The following is an 18808-nucleotide window of genomic DNA, read 5'->3' on the forward strand; positions in this document are numbered from 1 at the left end:
ACCACCCTCTGAAGAGCCTTGTGGTTGAGGGCGGTGCAGTTGCTGTGATACAGCCCGACAGGATGCTCTAGGTTGTGGATCTGTAAAAGTTTGTCAGGGTTTTGGGTGACAAGCCAAATTTCTTCAGCCTCCTGAGGTTGAAGAGGCGCTGTTGCGTCTTCTTCACCACACTGTCTTTGTGGGTGGACCATTTCAGTTTGTCTGTGATGTGTACGCGGAGGAACTTAAAACGTTCCACCTTCTCCACTGCTGTCCCTTCGATGTGGATAGGGGGGTGCTCCCTCTGCTCTTTTCTGAAGTTCACGGTCATCTCCTTTGTTTTTTTGATGTTGAGCGAGAGTTTGTTTTTCCGAGTGCCCTCACTTCCTCCCTGTAGACTTTTCCGTTGTTGTTGGTAGTCAAGCCCACTACTGTTGTGTCGTCTGCAAACTTGATGATTGTGTTGGAGGCGTGCATGGCCATGCAGTCATGGGTGAACAGGGACTACAGGAGGGGGCTGAGCACGCACCCTTGTGGGGCGCCAGTGTTGAGGGTCAGCGAAGTGGAGATGTTGTTTCCTACCTTCACCACCTGGGGGTGCCATCAGAAAGTCCAGGACCCAATTGCACAAGGAAAGGTTGAGACAGAGGCCCTCCAGCTCAATGATGAGCTTGGAGTGTACTATGGTGTTGAATGCTGAGCTGTAGTCATTGAACAGCATTCTTACATAGGTATTCCTTTTGTCCAGATGGGATAGGGCAGTGTGCAGTGTGATGACGATTGAGTCGTCTGTGGACCTGTTGGGGCGGTATGCAAATTGAAGTGGGTCTAGGCTGGCTGGTAAGGTGGAGGTAATATGATCCTTGACTAGTCTCTCAAAGCACTTCATGATGACAGAAGTGAGTGCTACGGGGCGGTAGTCATTTAGTTCAGTTATCTTTGCCTTCTTGGGTACAGGAACAATGGTAGCCATCTTGTATCATGTGGGGACAACAGACTGGGATAGGGAGGAATTGAATATGTCCATAAACACAGCAGCCAGCTGGTCTGCGCATGCTCTGAGGATGCGGCTAGGGATGCCGTCTGGGCTAGCAGCCTTGCGAGGGTTTAAATGTTTTACTCTCGTCAGCCATGGAGAAATAGAGGGTGGGGGCACAGTCCTTGTTAGCGGGCTGCGACTATGCCACTCTATTATCCTCAAAGCGGGCAAAGAAGGTGTTTAGTTTGTCTGGAAGCGTCACGTTGGTGTCCATGACGTGGCTGGTTTTCTTTTTGTAGTCTGTGATTTCCTGTAGACCCTGCCACATACGTCTCGTGTCTGAGCCATTGAATTGCGAATCCACCTTGTCCCTGTACTGGCATTTCGCTTGTTTGATTGCCTTGTGGAGGGAATAACTACACTGTTTATATTCAGTCATATTCCCAGACCTCTTTCCATGGTTAAATGCGGTGGATCACGCTTTCAGTTTTGCGCGAATGCTGCCATCCATCCACAGTTTCTGCTTAGGATAGGTTTTAATAGTCACAGTGGGTACAACATCTCTAATGCACTTCATTATGAACGCACTCATCGAGTCAGCGTATTGGTCGATGTTGTTCTCTGAGGCTGACCAGAACATATTCCAGTCTGCGTGATCAAAACATGGCTTCCGATTGGTCGGACCAGCGTTGAATGGTTCTCGTCACTGGTACATCCTGTGACGAGTTTCTGTCTATAACACGGTAGGAAATTTGCTTTGTTAAAATCCCCAGCTACAATAAATGCAGCCTCAGGATATATGGTTTCCACTTTGCATATAGTCCAATGATGTTCCTTGATGGCTGTCTTGGAGTCTGCTTGAGGGGGAATGTACACAGCTGTGACTAAGGCAAGGGCTGATTTCAAGGTTTTACTGTTAACCTATAAAGCGTTACATGGGCTTGCTCCTACCTATCTTTCCGAGTTGGTCCTGCCGTACATACCTACACGTACGCTACGGTCACAAGACGCAGGCCTCCAAATTGTCCCTAGAATTTCTAAGCAAACAGCTGGAGGCAGGGCTTTCTCCTATAGATCTCAATTTTTATGGAATGGTCTGCCTACCCATGTGAGAGACATAGACTCGGTCTCAACCTTTAAGTCTTTACTGAAGACTTATCTCTTCAGTAGGTCATATGATTGAGTGTAGTCTGGCCCAGGAGTGTGAAGGTGAACGGAAAGGCTCTGGAGCAACGAACCACCCTTGCTGTCTCTGCCTGGCCGGTTCCCCTCTCTCCACTGGGATTCTCTACCTCTAACCCTATTACAGGGGCTGAGTCACTGGCTTACTGGTGCTCTTTCATGCCGTCCCTAGGAGGGGTGCGTCACTTGAGTGGGTTGAGTTACTGATGTGATCTTCCTGTCTGGGTTGGCGCCCCCCCCTTGGTTTGTGCTGTGGTGGAGATGTTTGTGGGCTATACTCGGCCTTGTCTCAGGATTGTAAGTTGGTGGCTGAAGATATCCCTCTAGTGGTGCGGGGGCTGTGCTTTGGCAAAGTGGGTGGGGTTATATCCTTCCTGTTTGGCCCTGTCCGGGGGTATCATCGGATGGGGCCACAGTGTCTCCTGACCTCTCCTGTCTCAGCCTCCAGTATTTATGCTGCAGTAGTTTGTGTCGGGGAGCTAGGGCCAGTTGGTTATATCTGGAGTACTTCTCCTGTCTTATCCAGTGTCCTGTGTGAATTTAAGTATGCTCTCTAATTCTCTCCTTCTCTCTTTCTTTCTCTCTCTCGGAGGACCTGAGCCCTAGGACCATACGTCAGGACTACTGGGCATGATGACTCCTTGCTGTCCCCAGTCCACCTGGCCTTACTGCTGTTCCAGTTTCAACTGTTCTGCCTGCAGTTATGGAACCCCTACCTGTCCCAGACCTGCTGTTTTCAACTCTTAATGATCGGCTATGAAAAGCCAACTGACATTTATTCCTGATTATTATTTGACCATGCTTGTCATTTATGAACATTTTGAACATCTTGGCTCTCTCTAATTCTCTCCTTCTCTCTTTCTTTCTCTCTCTCGGAGGAACTGAGCCCTAGGACCATACGTCAGGACTACCGGGCATGATGACTCCTTGCTGTCCCCAGTCCACCTGGCCTTGCTGCTGTCCCAGTTTCAACTGTTCTGCCTGCGGTTATGGAACCCCTACCTGTCCCAGACCTGCTGTTTTCAACTCTTAATTATCGGCTATGAAAAGCCAACTGACATTTATTCCTGATTATTATTTGACCATGCTTGTCATTTATGAACATTTTGAACATCTTGGCCATGTTCTGTTATAATCTCCACCCGGCACAGCCAGAAGAGGACTGGCCACCCCTCATAGCCTGGTTCCTCTCTAGGTTTATTCCTAGGTTTTGGCCTTTCTAGGGAGTTTTTCCTAGCCACCGTGCTTCTACACCTGCATTGCTTGCTGTTTGGGGTTTTAGGCTGGGTTTCTGTACAGCACTTCGAGATATTAGCTAATGTACGAAGGGCTATATAAAATAAACTTGATTGAAAAATAAAATAAACTTGATTGATTGATTGATAACTGACGAGAATTCTCTTGGTAGGTAAAATGGCCAGCATTTGATTATAAGGAATTCTAGGTCGAGTGAGCAGAAGGACTTGAGTTCCTGTATGTTGTTATGATTACACCATGAGTCGATAATCATGAAGCCTACACCCCCACCCTTCCTCTTCCCAGGAAGTGTTTAGCTCTGTCGGCGCGATGCATGGAGAAGCCCGGTGGCTGAACCGATTACGACAACATATCCCAAGAGAGCCATGTTTCTGTGAAACAGAGAATATTACAATCTCTGATGTCTCTCTGGAAGGCAACCCTTGCTCGATTTTCTCAAATTGACTTTTAACAAGGCACACCTGTTAATAGAAAAGGCTCCAGGCTGTATAAGGGCTATTTGACCAAGAAGGAGAGTGATGGAGAGCTGCATCTGATGACCTGGCCTCTACAATCACCCAACAATCACCCAATTGAGATGCAGCCAACAAGTGCTTAGCATATGTGGGAACTACTTCAAGACTGTTGGAAAAGCATTCCTCATGAAGCTGGGTGTGTCCAAACTTTTGACTGGTACTGTATATTTATAATTTCCTCCTCTACCCTTTGAGGCATGTACTTCTCAGTACAGCTGAATGAATCATGTCACTCATGAGCTTTAAGGGTCACATGAAGAGACAGTGGTTGCGTTTCTCTGCCCAGATGTCCCATCCATCAACCTATGTCACATCATTGACTGTGTCATTGACAGATTGCTATAGCATATGATGTGGTTAGCTGATACGTAAAACACCTATCCAGGCGTTGTAAGAGCTGGCAGGCATCAACAAAGCCTGGGCAGGAGAAACGTGCCTGGATGGATGAAAGAATGTCAGTTAGAAAGATAGAAGTGAGAGGCAAAGTGAACTTTATTGGAAAAAACAATTGCAGTGTCTGTTGTTTTTTTGTGAACATGCTTTTAAAGAGACTTTACCTTGAAGTTTGTGATAGATATCAAATCATTCTGAGAGATGGATTATTTTATTCAGTATCTGCACACAGTGAACTGTAGTCTACGGTATGAATCAGAAATAGGTTATCAGACTCCACTGGGTAGCAAAGTTTGATATTTCTTTATGGAATGTAATCAGAGAGGAGCCTCAGCCTCATCAAGTTATGTGTTCTTGCTTGAAGCAGAAGCTTGTCCTCCGGGTCTGTAATGATGGTAACGGTGAACTGGATACTCACAGGCTTCAATCTAATTACACTGCTGCAGTTTAGAGCCCGGAGGCATTCTATTATGTTAGCAGTGCGCTCACAGAACCTTAAACACTTGGATGCCTTCACTTAAAACTCTCAGAGCAATATCCGCAACTCTACAATAATACATCACTTTCTTCTTCCAAGTTTTTTTAACCATCTCAATGTAATATTTGGCCTTTACTTTTTCTGTAGGCCTATGTGACTTTCATTAAAGCTGCATTTGAACAATAAAGGCTGTAATGACTTTATATGCATAAAACATCATCTCTACTTGACTCATTTCCATATCATGTGTAAGGATATATCATGGGATAAATGCACTAACTGTAAGTCACTCTGGATAAGAGCGTCTGCTAATGACTAAAATGTAAATCAGGGTTGCCTGGGGAAAAAATCTAGCAAAATTACCACTCAAAACCCGGACACGAGGCTTAAAAAATAGCAACCAGCATCGCTGCTCTGCTCTCTATCACTCAGCTGTACACACACAACACACACACACACACACACACACACACACACACACACACACACACACACCCTTCCGCTCAGTACTCCCCCTCCCTCCCACTACTTACCCTTTCACTCAGCAACAGCCTGACTTGACTCACTTTCTGATAGTCAGCAACAGGTAACAGTACAAAAATACAAATTGAAAGAGAAATGCCATGGCGGCCGCGGTGCAATTTAAAAGTAGGACAAAAATCCGTTATACAAGACCAATACCACTGTAATGAAACAGCAGGGAGCAGGCCTCGAACCTTCGACCTTCTGGTCCGAAGTCCAGCGCGCTATCGACTGTGCCGCAAAAGTATTCTCATGCGACAGAATCGATTTCCGCGCTTATAAACCCTGGGTCGTTACAATACATTTTCACCCGCGACATCGTTTTCAAATTAGACCAATTTTCGGAAAACTGAGGACATGGCAACGCTGATGTAAATAACCACACACTTTGGGCTTGTTCGACATTGCCGCCGACAGTGCAGGCGATTTACCAATGACACATTACGGTTTTGATCCTCTCGAACACGGGCATTATATTTGAGTAAAATACCTGTGTGAGTTTGTGCTACCATCTCGTGGTCAGGCATGTATAATACTTGTCAAATCTGCACACTCATTTTTTATATTAGCCTGTATCAGTTGTCTGTAATATTTATATAGCTGACAATTTAACACCGGCTGTGATTTTTTAAGTGCTTTTTAATATTTTCACTATTTTCTGTTGAAAATCTGAAATGTGCAGTTGAATTTCTAGAGGACGGAACGAGTTAATCAGATACTGGGGACTACATTTGTGATGCACCAGTACAATTTCGTGTGTTCTTCCAGTTTAGCTTGAGCTGTTGTTCATTGCGGATACAACAACACCCTAAAAGGCCCATCTGCTGGCTACTTCGGTCATGGTTCAGAATTCAAGAAGATGAGTTCATGAAACTCGGAGTATTCAAAGGTTTGTCAAATATGTGATTGTTTTACGGGGCGTAGGACCTCTGCCTGTATCTGGAAGGCATTTGACAGTTGTGAAGGACTTCGACACTTCCTTGCTCAAATTTGTTGTTTGTCCACTATCCAAAAAGCAATTGAGGTGAGTCATGTTATTATACATTACCAAATTTATACTAGTTTACCTAATCCAACGACGATCTTGTTTTGCTATGGCATAGCTGAGACAGAAACACCACTTTTTGTCTCAGCTGTTTAGGTAGCATCAGCTAACAGTTAGCTAGCTAGCCTAATTTTTGTACTCTCGTTTTATCACGCAGGTACGAGGTAAATACCAATGAACTCATCAACGACGAGCTTGGCATCGCATACCCAATATTTGATGGGATTCCCAATATGCAAGATTGATTAAAAAATAACCTGAAACACAAGTGAAACCAGCACAGCAGGCATAAAACACAAACAGTAAAGACTCAAGAAGATCTTGACCCTGAACAGTGTTTAAACTAGTTGTTAGCTAGAAGTCAAGATGTTATCTCTCTCTACCCTCACAGTACTGGTTCCTATAGTCTCCCTATTTGGACTTTTCTATTCTGCGACTGTGGATGATAATTTCCCTCAGGGATGTACAAGCACTAGCAGTGTGTGTTTCTACAGTCTTCTGTTACCAGTCACCATCCCAGTCTATGTGTTTTTCCATCTATGGAAGTGGATTGGAATCAAGCTATTCAGACACAATTAGTGTACGCTTTACATGAATAGTGTTTCAGTTGAATGTCACTAATAATAAAGGTTATCAATTAGTGATGTGTACTGTGGTGATGGCGTTGCACATGAAGCTGCTATTGCTACCACAGCTAATGATCCACTAAATGATTATGTAAGAAGAAAATGACAAATGAAGGAACTTTATTTGATGAGTGACTTGCAATTTCTTCCATAAAATGTGCATTAATACATTTTTTTTATTGAATGTGTTTTTAATTCAACTTGGAAAACATATAAACCTATAAAATGAACCTATTTTGGAAACCTGGGACAAAGAACACCACAAAGCAAATGTATCCTTGTGAATGACTATCACTAATAAAATTGTATTGCTTTTGACTTTTTTTTTTTCAACCTTTAGTTCTTGAGGGGAAGTTTGGGTTTGAACTTCACTTGTTACTTTTTTGTTTTCTTCCCACCACGGGCCTGTGTAAGTTTCATCAAGGGAGATTGTGGTCTTGGGGACTGTCCATCGCCCTTCATCTTAAAGAAGAAAGATTCATTCAGTCTCATCTGAACTGCCTTAACTTGACTCTTGCACCGCCAGAATGGGTCATTCTCCTCACTTGACGTTGTGTCTGACTTCTGGCCAAGTAGGGGGCTGGTTTCCTCTTCATTAGCCTTTCTTTGAGATGATGGGGGATGTATGCCCATCTCTGCCCTCATCCTGTTAGGGAGACTCAGGTCAGTAGGTTGCTCTGAGCACTCGGCAGCTCCACACGACTGGTGAAACCTGAGGAATGTGGAGATCTCTGAGGTAAAGAAGTTCTCTGTTTGAGTGGCTGTCTCAGATGTTGACTTCCAGAGCAGTGGCTCCTCTTTTGGCTCTATGAGTGACTTGGTATGCCTGGTCAATTTTATGGTGTTGGCTTCACCAGTGCCTCCACTGCTGGAGTGATCTGAAGATGTTAGTACTCTGAATTTCTTCTGAGTTATGAACAGGTCCTCACTATTGGCATCTTCAGCAGTACTTTGAGAGTTGGTTTGTCCCTTTCCATACTCTGTCCAATTTTCTTGCCCCTCTCCCCACTGATAAGTCCCAGAAAAGTTGATCTCATTGTCACTCTTGGGGCTTTCCCAGGGAAAAGTGCCTTTGGTTGTTGAGGTGCAACACTTGACTACTTCTGGCTGTTTTGCTTGTATGTAATCAGGGAATAAATCAAATGCAACTTTCTTTTTTCTCTGGGTCTTCTTCTTGGGTACCTTCACTGAGTCACTAACCACCGGCACAGGTTCCTGTTTCTGAATGTAATGTTTTACAGCAAATTTTACAGTGGACTTTCCCCTAGACTTAATTGGCTTTATTGGAGAGTTTGATGCACTGTTTCCCTCAAAAAGAAAATAGCTATCTTGTAATCCCAGGGCTACTTTTCCCTTCTTTTTCTTCTTCCTATTACCTTTGGACTTTTTGGTTTTCCTTTTCTCTTCAATACCAGCCTCTTTCAACTCTGTCCTGTGGGTTTTGTCCTTTTTTAGACATTTGTCTTTCTTTGATTTATTATTTTTTTTTTCTCTCCTGGGTGAATCCCAAAATGTGTCAGATTCTGTGTACTCCATCTCCGCTCTTTCAGCCATCTCCATCTAGAAAAGAATGTGTGGAAATTATTATATATAATTATTCATAATCAGGCCTCTTGACATCAAAATAGAAATATGAAATAATTTACATGTATGCAGTCTAGGGGCTGCCCATCACAATGGATTTTTTTTAAATATGCTTTAAGGCTGTTTATCAAATGAGAATTCTCTCTGACTATAGCATACTGTAATTGGTTGTCTTACCAGTTATTCAAGACGCCTTCTGTTCCTCCAATGTTGGGGAACTGTTCACGTTACTTGTATCCTCTCTTGAAACCATGTAACCCAACACCTGTATTAAACACATAGAGCCTCATACGGTACATCTTGATACATTGCACATCAATGATCTCGACATGTAACATTTTGTATTAATGATGGAACTTGTTACAGTAGCCTGACTAGGCAAACTTTAGAAAATATCGTCGATTGCAGGCTGTGTGGTCTTCCAATACAAAGTAAGAAATATAAATGACAACGACATTAAATTGAGCTAACTACAGGCCTTGGTCGTTAGCCTACCGACCGCAACAAAAAAAGGTTAGCATACACCAAATAGTCTGGAATTATGTCAGATGTGGAACACTGAAATAAATAAATAAATCTAAATTGGTACCAAATAAAGTTTTCAGAAACTATATTAATCATATAGCGATGAATTACCTTCTCAAGTCATTCTCCGGCCCTGACACATGACAGACTCCCGCCACCCACCTCTTCAACTTCAGAGAGGGGGCATCTTTCTAACGCGCATGCCCTTTCATTTGACAAGACTACTGGCTGATCTCGTGACACATCTACTGTATGCGAATCTTGCCACCACTCACCTGCATCTACAAATAATGTTTGTCTACCAGGTAATTAACCTAAATGAGGATATTAAGATGCAAAAATAATATAGCCTAATGTAAAGTGTCAAACTGTTTAATTTTAAGGGGGTCTGTCTATAAATGTGTTTGGGACTGTTAGGACTACCATCAGCAATCTCAATTGGACCTTGCAAGATGATGACATGGTATGAAGGTAAAGATAATATTATTTGTCCAAAGATTAATATAGATCTCAATTCCAATTTCAGAATAAGTGAATGGAATATCAAAATCCTAAATCACCAAAATATTTACATGGTCAGTGTTTACTGTATAGGCAATCAACAGACTTTCCAGTTTTCCTTCACAGCGTTCTTCAGGGTGGTGAGTACAGAAGTAGCCTTTTTACACCCATTCAGTCCTTAATGAGTCACCACACATTGGGCACAGACATCATTTCAAGGTAGATTTTATGTACATTTGTCAACTAACTTGAATTCAAAGTGAAATCAACAAAACATTTCACCATGTCATTGGATTTAGGTTTTAAAAAATCAAATCATTTTCCCACGTTGATTCAACATCATCACATTGATTTATTGTTGTTGAAATGACGTGGAAACAACATTGATTCAACCAGTTTTTGCAGTCTAGCTCCCATCATGTCTCATAGCATAGCATCAGCGACCTTCAGGTCCTACTGTGCTTAATGTTTTCACAAGCTGAGAGGGGAATGCCATGCTCATAATAATGGGGGGACTCCATTTTCTTTTTATTGTGGGAAAAAGTTTCTCTCAACTATCATCTGAGGCCTTGATCAGGGCTGACTGAGAATGTTGTCTGTGAAAATAGACTGTGCCCTTTGTACAATAAGGTTGATACAGTAATAGCCTAGTGTACGGCTGCAAAGCTTAGTCATTGATTACTGCTTTTGGTTGTTTTTCAGCAGTGTCCCCTTTCCGGTGACAACTTGGTGTGTGTGTATGTGGGGGGGGGGGGGTCAGGTGCAATAACATATACTTGAATTACAAAATTTTGTTTAGCATCATAAATCTACTAATGTTTTATTAAACCATACATTTTAAATACATGTTCTATTATAATACAAAGTTCAGCAGACAATTAAGGTTCTTGAGTTTGTGCCACATTTTTGTTTAAAAGAAGATCCAAGAGATCTTTTGCAAGTTCAGTGGAGCAGAAATTCTTAAATTTTTGCCTAATATCCTGCTTTCCCATTTCTGTGATAGGACACTAGCCACCTATATGGTAAACCAAATTAGAACACTGACAATACTTTAGCCTACGCTGTGACTTTCTACCAGCTGGTCACAATGGTCACACGTAGGAACATCCCCGCAATATAACATGGAAGGAAAGTATTTATATCTGAAACTAATGTAGTTGTTGAAGTGTTTATTGGAGTGTGTAGATTAGGTAATAGGCAGCGAAGGCTCCAGTTTTACGCTAGCGTGGGTGGCTGACACTATGAGGTCCTGTTTGGATAAAAGTGTCTGCTAAATTACATGTATTATTTTAGTCAACAGCATTAATTTTCTGACATTGAGGCCATTACAACTTTGTTATTCACGTTTACAGTGGCTGCAGCTCTGGCGAACCGGATGTATTGAACATGCAGTATTTAGACACTGCACATATGATTGGATGACTAATGTATGGATGACTTCCAGATCAAGACTCTCATCTGTTTTGCACTCTTGATGCTCCATTTGTCCAAGCGCTACATTACTTCTGCCTGTAAATGTTCTACACACCCAAGGGATTCGCTTTATCTGTGGAGGTATAAGGAAGAATGTGTCAAAACCATGGGTTTACTTATCTTTGGAAGCAAACATCACCCCTTAAGTGGTAAAATACACAGCACATAGCTATAGACCTTTCACTACCTCAGCAGAGGTTGCGGATATGGAAAGACATCATTAAATATATCGGTGACTCCAAACAAGCGAGCCCCTACTATTAAAAGAAAGTGCTAATCTGCTAGCTTGTTAATGCTATAGCACATGATAATGTGAGTATACTGTTTGTCTTACTGTCTTAGTACTTGTAGTAGTAACCAGTCAATTTATTGTGGTGGTCATGAGCCATTTCCGAGGTGGCATCGAAATATGCAGCGGAAGCTACAGCTTTACCTAGATCCCTGAATTACAGGGAAGGCCAGGGGTGCATTATTGTTAGATGCCTTCCATCATTTCAGTTGTTCCATCCGCCCACGCTGTCTGGGTCTATGGGTCAGTCGACTTTCCGATGATCACTAAGGTATGGGACATTACATACATAATTATCCATGGTATACAGTAAGCCTTCCTGATGCTTCATGTGTCTCTGGGTAAAAATAAATCGAACCCGCACTGCAACAGGCTCACACTGTGGAAAGACAAGATTGATGAAACACACAAGAAATGTTTGAGATCATTCATTGAGTCTAATTAATTAAAATAGTAACTTTCTATTATGTGATTCATGTGCTCATGTTTTTAGTTTTTATCTAGACTGCCTTGGCTTGTTCTGCGAACACATCTGGGGAGACTGTTGTGTTGACATGGTAACCCTGTGGGTACAAAGGAAGCCCATCGTGAACTTTTTGGAGCTTATATCAGGTGTGAAGGTACTGACTGCTGAGGAGGTGCTTGTAATGATGCGGCCACTACCTTATCTCTTTGTAACATTTTACATGAAAGTCCTCAGCTGGTGACTGGATGCCAACGGAACCATGAACCGCACATGCTTCCCTGGGATAGCCTTTCAAAAGGCACACACTTCAAGTATCAATCATTTAGACATGTGAGAATAAAGATGGTGGCGAACAGCTTCACAGTTGTGATTAATCGGGATGAAGCCATTGATAAATGGCATCACAGAGGCTGTGACGTTCTCGATAGTTCCAGTTCACAATAGTGTATATCATACCGTAATGCCATCATTCCCTCCTAGATGTCCGGATCAGCCCAGACGATCTCTTCAGCGTTATGCACTGACGTTCTAAATTAACAAATTCCGGCTTCCACTCAGTTGTTGAACCCAAACCCCAGTCTGAGTCAAAGGAAGTGGAAATGTCTAATGTTGTGCTTAGAATAACGTTTTTCCTTCTCAGTCACACGTGAATCCTACTGAAACACAGCAAGTCTCTGCCGTCATTCAGATATCTACACAGCATGCTGCTGTTTTCATTTTGGATGGCTTTCGCAGATAAGGTCTTGGATATTAACGTTTTTCTTTCTAGTATGATTGGTTTATTGGTCACTTCCAACCGACACAGTGTCGATGAGTCAGGCATACAAGATTAGTTTGGTGGCTCTGAAATAACTTGGAAACTTGTTATCTCATCTTGCTTTATTATTGTAATCAAGTTGCATCAACATAGCTGGTGGAAAAGGTCTGTTCAAAAGAGCATTGATGAGAAAACACGTGCCTGAGATTTCTCCTTACAGTGAAAATCCAGATGTATATGTACATCATAAGCCATCATTTACATGTCTGTGTGATATGACACCTTTCCCCCCACCAGAAGCTAATGCCACAAAGATGAGATACCTCAAGCATACTTCAATCTGTAAGGTAATCGACATGCTTCTGTACACAACAAAATACCCATGGGGCTGCTTTACATGATTCAAAGCGTGTGCCGACTAGAGAGCACTGGATCCGAGATGGTGAGGAAATGCAGACCATCAACCAAAGTCAAAGCTGGCTTGCCATGAGTTAGAGTCCAGCCCATCATGGTGCTTTGCTCCAGGAGGATAGAAAGTCAATGGGACACTTCTGGGGGAAAAGTGCAGCCTTAAGTAGAGCAAAAGTAATTTGGTGTCTGTAGTGTCAGATATAAGTGACTGTGCTTACGTCGAAAGGTTCTACTTGTTATACTTTTGCCTTGCACTGCAAATCCTGAAGGTAGGCTATACTAATAAACATACAATACATTAATTACCATTTCGCTTTTTGAGTCATACAAATGCGTTCCATGTATACATTCTCCTATAGTTACTAGGGAGTAACTGCTTTTGGTTGTTTTTCATGAATTTCCTCTTTCTGGTGACAACTTGGTGTGCCTGTGACGGAGTTGGAGAGAAAATCAGGTGCCATAACACATACTTCCATTACACTTATTTTGTTTATAATCATACATCTAATGATGTTTTATTAAACCATATATTTAAAATACAGTTTATATTATAATACAACAAAATTCAACAGACATTTAAGGTTCTTGAGTTTGCTCTACATTTTTGTTTAAAAAAAGAACCAGAAGATATTTTGCAAGTTCAGTGGAGCAGATATTCTGAAACTTTTGCCTCATATCCTGCTTGCCCATTTCTGCAATGGGACACTAGCCACCTATATGGTAGCCCAAATTAGAACTCTGACAATACTCTAGCCTACACTGTGACTTTCTACCACCTAGTCACATGTAGGAACATCCCCACGATATGTGGCAATACATGTTATTGTGTGATCCATTGTGTGATTCATAAACCCCTATTTGATTTACAGTATCAGTCAAAAGTTTGGACACACCTACTCATTCAAGGGTTTTTCTTTATTTTTACTATTTTCTACATTCTAGAATAATAGTGAAGACATCAAAACTATGAAATAACAAAATATATTTGCCTTGATGACAGCTTTGCACACTCTTGGCATTTTCTCAACCAGCTTCACCTGGAATGCTTTTCCAACCATCTTAAAGGAGTTCCCACATATGCTGAGCACTTGTTGGCTGCTTTTCCTTCACTCTGCAGTCCAACTCAGCCCAAACAATCTCAATTGGGTTGAGGTCAGGTGATTGTAGAGGCCAGGTCATCTGATGCAGCACTCCATCACTCTCCTTCTTGGTCAAATAGCCCTTACACAGCCTGGATGTGTGTTGGGTCCTTGTCCTGTTGAAAACAAATTATAGTCCTACTAAGCGCAAACCAGATGGGATGGCGTATCGCTGCAGAATACTGTGGTATTCTACAATGCAGAAATAGTAACAATAAAGAAAAACCCTTGAATGACTAGGTATGTCCAAACTTTTGACTGGTACTGTAGGTATTGCAAAACCAAATTAATCAGACTTTTGTCATTAGTTAGGATGTCAATACATACGGCTAAGTACTGTATGATTGGGTTGGACTCATATGATGGAGAAATTTCAAAACATACAGCTATAGATCCTTTAAAATGTAAACTATCTAAATAATGTAGTGCATTTTAAACTAATTCATAATGTACTATTTTGATGAATTATGAAGAGTATTTCTGCTATGTTATGCATTAAGTCTTGCTCCAGCTTTTTTATAGTCTATAAAACCAAAAAGAAGCCCAAGAAGAGTACAGTTATGCTACTTATTGATATTGTTCACTGTATTGACTGAATTATTAATAAGTAAGGGTCTGCTAGATTTTTGCGCACCTGATTGTCATTGTTGTAAGGGTAGATGTCGTTAGCAATACCTTCTCTTTAATCCCGCGAGAATTCCCATCCACCCCAATACTGTCACATTGGACTACCACCGGTGACATGGCTTACATTGAGCCGGCATGAGGTAATGAGAACTACATGGTTTAGGATCTCATGCTAAGTTCAAATGTCATTTTGTTTGGTGGGTGTCATCTAAACAGGACATGCCCACTGTGGTCCATAATAGTATCACACGAAACCAGTAAAAGGGCAAACATCTTTAACATGCAGGTCAGCTTGGCCATAAATCCTGTTAAACTGGTATGTAAACAACTTTAATTGCCCACCACCTGTGAAGTTTGTTTTACAGGATAATAGTAAATCAAAAACAGGTGCAATGTGCAAATTCAGTTTCAGTCTCGGAGCATCATTATCAATATAAGCAGTTCAGGACATTGATTTGGTGATAGTTACTTCATCCAAACAATAATTCACTCACTAAATTGGATATGCCAAGCTAATAAAATGATTTACATTTTCTTAATAGGAAGAGTGCTTTGAAATTGCTTGAAACATGTGCAACTATGCATGAACAAAAGTGCATCAAGGTGCACCTTCAAACATATTCCAGAACTTCCCAATACCCAAAGTTGCATTGTTTCTCCACCATAGTGAATAGCAAATCTTATGTTCTTTGCCCAGAAGCACCTGAAAGTTGCCTATGTCCTCACATAACATCATGGACTGCCTACTCTCTGTCGTCATGTTCTTTTTGGAGGCATGCATGCCTGCAGCCCTGACAGAAACCCTAACCAGTCCAAGAGGGAAGATCTATAGGTCGGACCTGTTTGGTTCCTCTCTGGGACGTATTCTCTGTGTCATGACATAGCCATTCCTCTTCCACATTTAGAAAGATTCCCGCACGGTTACCTAATGTGTCATTGCACGCCCTGCGCCCATAAAAGTAGGACGGGGTGGCTCACTTCCCATGGATCATCCTACACACCTGTGGCCACAGCAGGAGATCTCGACTCCGGGCATCAGGAAGAAAGAGATTTGTCTTATGGCTATAATGACTTATGGCTATTATATGGCATAGCATGTGTCAATAGAGCTGATGTGTGGCATATTAGTTGGATAGATCAAGACCAATGGGGTTTCTTATGTCCATGTATCTGGAAGGAGGGGGCCTATAGTTGATACTAGTTAGGGAGTTGACAGTGCACATCAATTACGGGATAGAGAGGGTGGGTGTGGGGGTTCTTCTTAAAATGTTTCTGTGGGTTTGTAATTCATATGATAGACTAGCCTTTAAAGGTTATTTTTCAATCACTTTTATGCATTTCTAGTACCCTATTATTTTATCATGGCTTACAGAAAATGTGACATACAAGGCAATGCTTTTGAACCAATGAGGTGTGTGAGCCTACATTTGAGTGAACTTGCATTACAAGATAGGAAAATAATATATAACATTAGGCTAATCAATTTATTAGGCATTATGGTTTATTTTTTCATCTGAGCAATATTTGAATCCATAACAGTGCAACTACATCTCTGAGTTAGTCATGAATTACCCGATGTTCCACAGTGAATTATTTCTGGTTACAGACAGCAACTGCACGTTTTAAACTTGACGAAACATTAGGCCTACACTATGTGGATGATCAAACAAGTGCGTCGGTATTTTCCCGGCACACTTTACTTTTTACAGTTGAGCCCACTGGACGTTACTGTGACGTCATTGTGAGTGGATGGTTGTTGGTATCCCAGGGAAACTTGATAATACCCTAAAGCCTAAGCTGTGGTCATAACTGTGTCTAAAGGCCTATTGCTAATTTCTCATTTGAATCTTGATAGAAAAAAACACGATATGCCCCCAAATCATCCACCTATTTAGACTCATAAGGACTGGAAAAATCCTATAGGCCTACAATAAATATACAATATATTTACAATATAAATATATACTTTATACGCTATTACTATACACAATTTGACAAAGTCTACCAAACCAATTTAATATAAAAAGGTACTGTATAAAAGGCTTCCACCCCAAAGTTGCAATATGTCAGTAATGTAAACATTCACTGAAAGGCTGATCCTAGCAGTCGATTATAAATATTCGCTATTGAAAATAGCGCAGTATCAGAAGCAGGGCAATTAGTTATCCCCGGGCAAAAGTGCTGAAAGCTCGGAGTTGCGGAGGTGTTTTCATGCGAATGCCTATCCCTGTCAAGGCAAGTGACATCAACACCAATAATGAAGGCGGCTCATCAATGGGCAGAGGGCTATAAAAGGAACTTTGGGAGACGTACCCTAATCATAACAGATAGGCTGATCTACAATTCGGGTTTAAACCCCTGCACGCCACATCACAACTTTCCAGAGAAGCCTGTCACACAAGAGGCAAGTTGAACTTCAGCAACTTTGTCATTATTTTGTCTGCATGACATGCCATGTCTTTTCTGGGGTAAAATTGTATAGCCTATTGAACTTTATTTGTAGTACAAATGGTTGCTTATCAAACATAGACATTAAGTCTTATTTTACTTTATTTGGAATGAAAAATTGCGGTTTATGAAACACAGAAATGTATTCCAGATATGAGTTTATGATCTAAACCTTTGTTTATTTTTCTTTGACAGGTTCTCAAAATGTTTCCCATCAGAGGTTTGGACATAAAAGTGGTACTCGTATCACTCTGCATTTTATACTATTCAACGCTATCAGAAGGACGACCATTGAGGTAGGTTTGAACTCTATATGCAGTGTTTGGAAATAACCTAATGGAATACCTATATATTATGGGCTATATTATATTGTATTGTACCATGATTGGATATGACAGGATACAAGTAGGCCTATAGCCTTGTTGTAAATTATAAAGTCTTGTTTTAAATCAGACACATCTAACTTACTATGTATTGTTTCCTACAGAAAGAGATCTGTTAGTGAAGTACAACTAATGCACAACCTTGGAGAACACAAGCACGTGCAGTTGAGGCAAGATTGGCTTCAGATGAAACTGAGGGACATCCATACAGCCTCGCTCCGAAATGCAGAGAGAGTGGAGAAAGTGAGAACCAGAAGCCTTCTTCCCGAGGATCTTCCGGATTTGGAGGAGTTAACGTCAAACGAAGTTAAATACATGTTGGAGAAACTCCTCAACGCTCATTGAAATTGGATTGCTGCAGTTTGAGCGTCCAGCGTTGCGGACTGTAGGTCACCACGTTTGACATTTCATTATTTTTATAGTTTTTATTTTATATTTTAAAAAACTCGTATTTATTTATAGGGCATGTGATTTAGAACATTTATTGGAGAAATACAGTTGTGAGGAGGCTAAGCTTCCATGGTTTTAGCTTAAAGCACGTTTATTTTTTATTAGGTAGTTCAAGCTATTTCTTTATCCTAACCACATCAAATTAATGGCAAAAACTGTTTAGGACCAACACATTGTTTTTATTATTTGATAAAGTAAGTGTTATACAATTGTTGATTTAACTTGATTATTAATTTGATGATATGTGCTGTCTATAAAGAAAATGTATATCTATATTTTCGTGTTCTTAATTAAAGTGCCATGTTATTTATTATATGTGGTGTTCTGTGTTTGTATGTAGCAATTACTAGTAAAAAGTCAAATTACTGCAAGATATGCAGTAATTGGGAATAGGGATCGTTACAGTTGAGCTATAACTGAGGAAAAATGTATGCACTTTAACTGTAGAATGTAACCACTTATATTTTTTAAATCAACTAACTCCAGAAGTGCCAAAATGTATATATGTTTTGCAATAAACAATTGAGTGAATCCTCTGCTCTGAGTACATTTTTTGGGAGGTTTTTAATTGATATGGCTGCATGTTTATATTGCTAATTAATGTATCAATCCTAATGTTTCCGAAGTTGGAAGCTTATTGTATAATTTTCACCTCAGACCAGGGCTACGTTCAGAAACGGTGCTGTACTGACCGACCAGTTGAAAAACGAGCAGGTGTTGGGTTGTGGGTTCAGAATGCACCGCTGCCCTTTAACTACGTCACTCATTGCTTCAAGCCA

At 41.1% G+C, this 18808-nt stretch overlaps 3 protein-coding genes across 3 annotated transcripts; 2 read left to right on the forward strand and 1 right to left on the reverse strand.

Annotated features, from left to right (window-relative positions):
- The first annotated feature begins 5911 nt into the window (after positions 1-5911).
- zgc:162634 (uncharacterized protein LOC555881 homolog) lies at positions 5912-7294 on the forward strand. The gene is made up of 2 exons (XM_055933528.1): positions 5912-6329; positions 6508-7294. Exon 2 carries the CDS (start codon positions 6717-6719, stop codon positions 6927-6929), a length of 213 nt encoding a protein of 70 aa, XP_055789503.1. The 5' UTR covers positions 5912-6329; positions 6508-6716; the 3' UTR covers positions 6930-7294.
- si:ch211-176l24.4 (uncharacterized) lies at positions 7080-9279 on the reverse strand. Its single transcript, XM_055933527.1, has 3 exons — positions 9197-9279; positions 8738-8825; positions 7080-8536 (listed from the first exon to the last, which is right to left on the reverse strand). Exon 3 carries the CDS (start codon positions 8534-8536, stop codon positions 7352-7354), a length of 1185 nt encoding a protein of 394 aa, XP_055789502.1. The 5' UTR covers positions 8738-8825; positions 9197-9279; the 3' UTR covers positions 7080-7351.
- Positions 9280-17019: 7740 nt separating this feature from the next.
- On the forward strand, positions 17020-17924 carry pth1a (parathyroid hormone 1a). Its single transcript, XM_055935057.1, has 2 exons — positions 17020-17492; positions 17684-17924. Exons 1-2 carry the CDS (start codon positions 17401-17403, stop codon positions 17922-17924), a joined length of 333 nt encoding a protein of 110 aa, XP_055791032.1. The 5' UTR covers positions 17020-17400.
- The last annotated feature ends 884 nt before the right edge of the window (positions 17925-18808 follow it).

Source organism: Salvelinus fontinalis, chromosome 9, assembly GCF_029448725.1.
Source record: "Salvelinus fontinalis isolate EN_2023a chromosome 9, ASM2944872v1, whole genome shotgun sequence".
Classification (NCBI taxonomy): Eukaryota; Metazoa; Chordata; class Actinopteri; order Salmoniformes; family Salmonidae; genus Salvelinus; species Salvelinus fontinalis.

Excerpts from the sequence above, each read along its gene's own strand:
- zgc:162634 (XM_055933528.1), top strand. The coding sequence starts at position 6,717 with ATGTTATCTCTCTCTACCCTCACAGTACTGGTTCCTATAGTCTCCCTA.
- pth1a (XM_055935057.1), top strand. The coding sequence starts at position 17,401 with ATGTTTCCCATCAGAGGTTTGGACATAAAAGTGGTACTCGTATCACTC. Across the intron at positions 17,493-17,683 it reads TCAGAAGGACGACCATTGAG|AAAGAGATCTGTTAGTGAAG; the intron begins GTAGGTTTGAAC and ends TGTTTCCTACAG.
- si:ch211-176l24.4 (XM_055933527.1), bottom strand. The coding sequence starts at position 8,536 with ATGGAGATGGCTGAAAGAGCGGAGATGGAGTACACAGAATCTGACACA.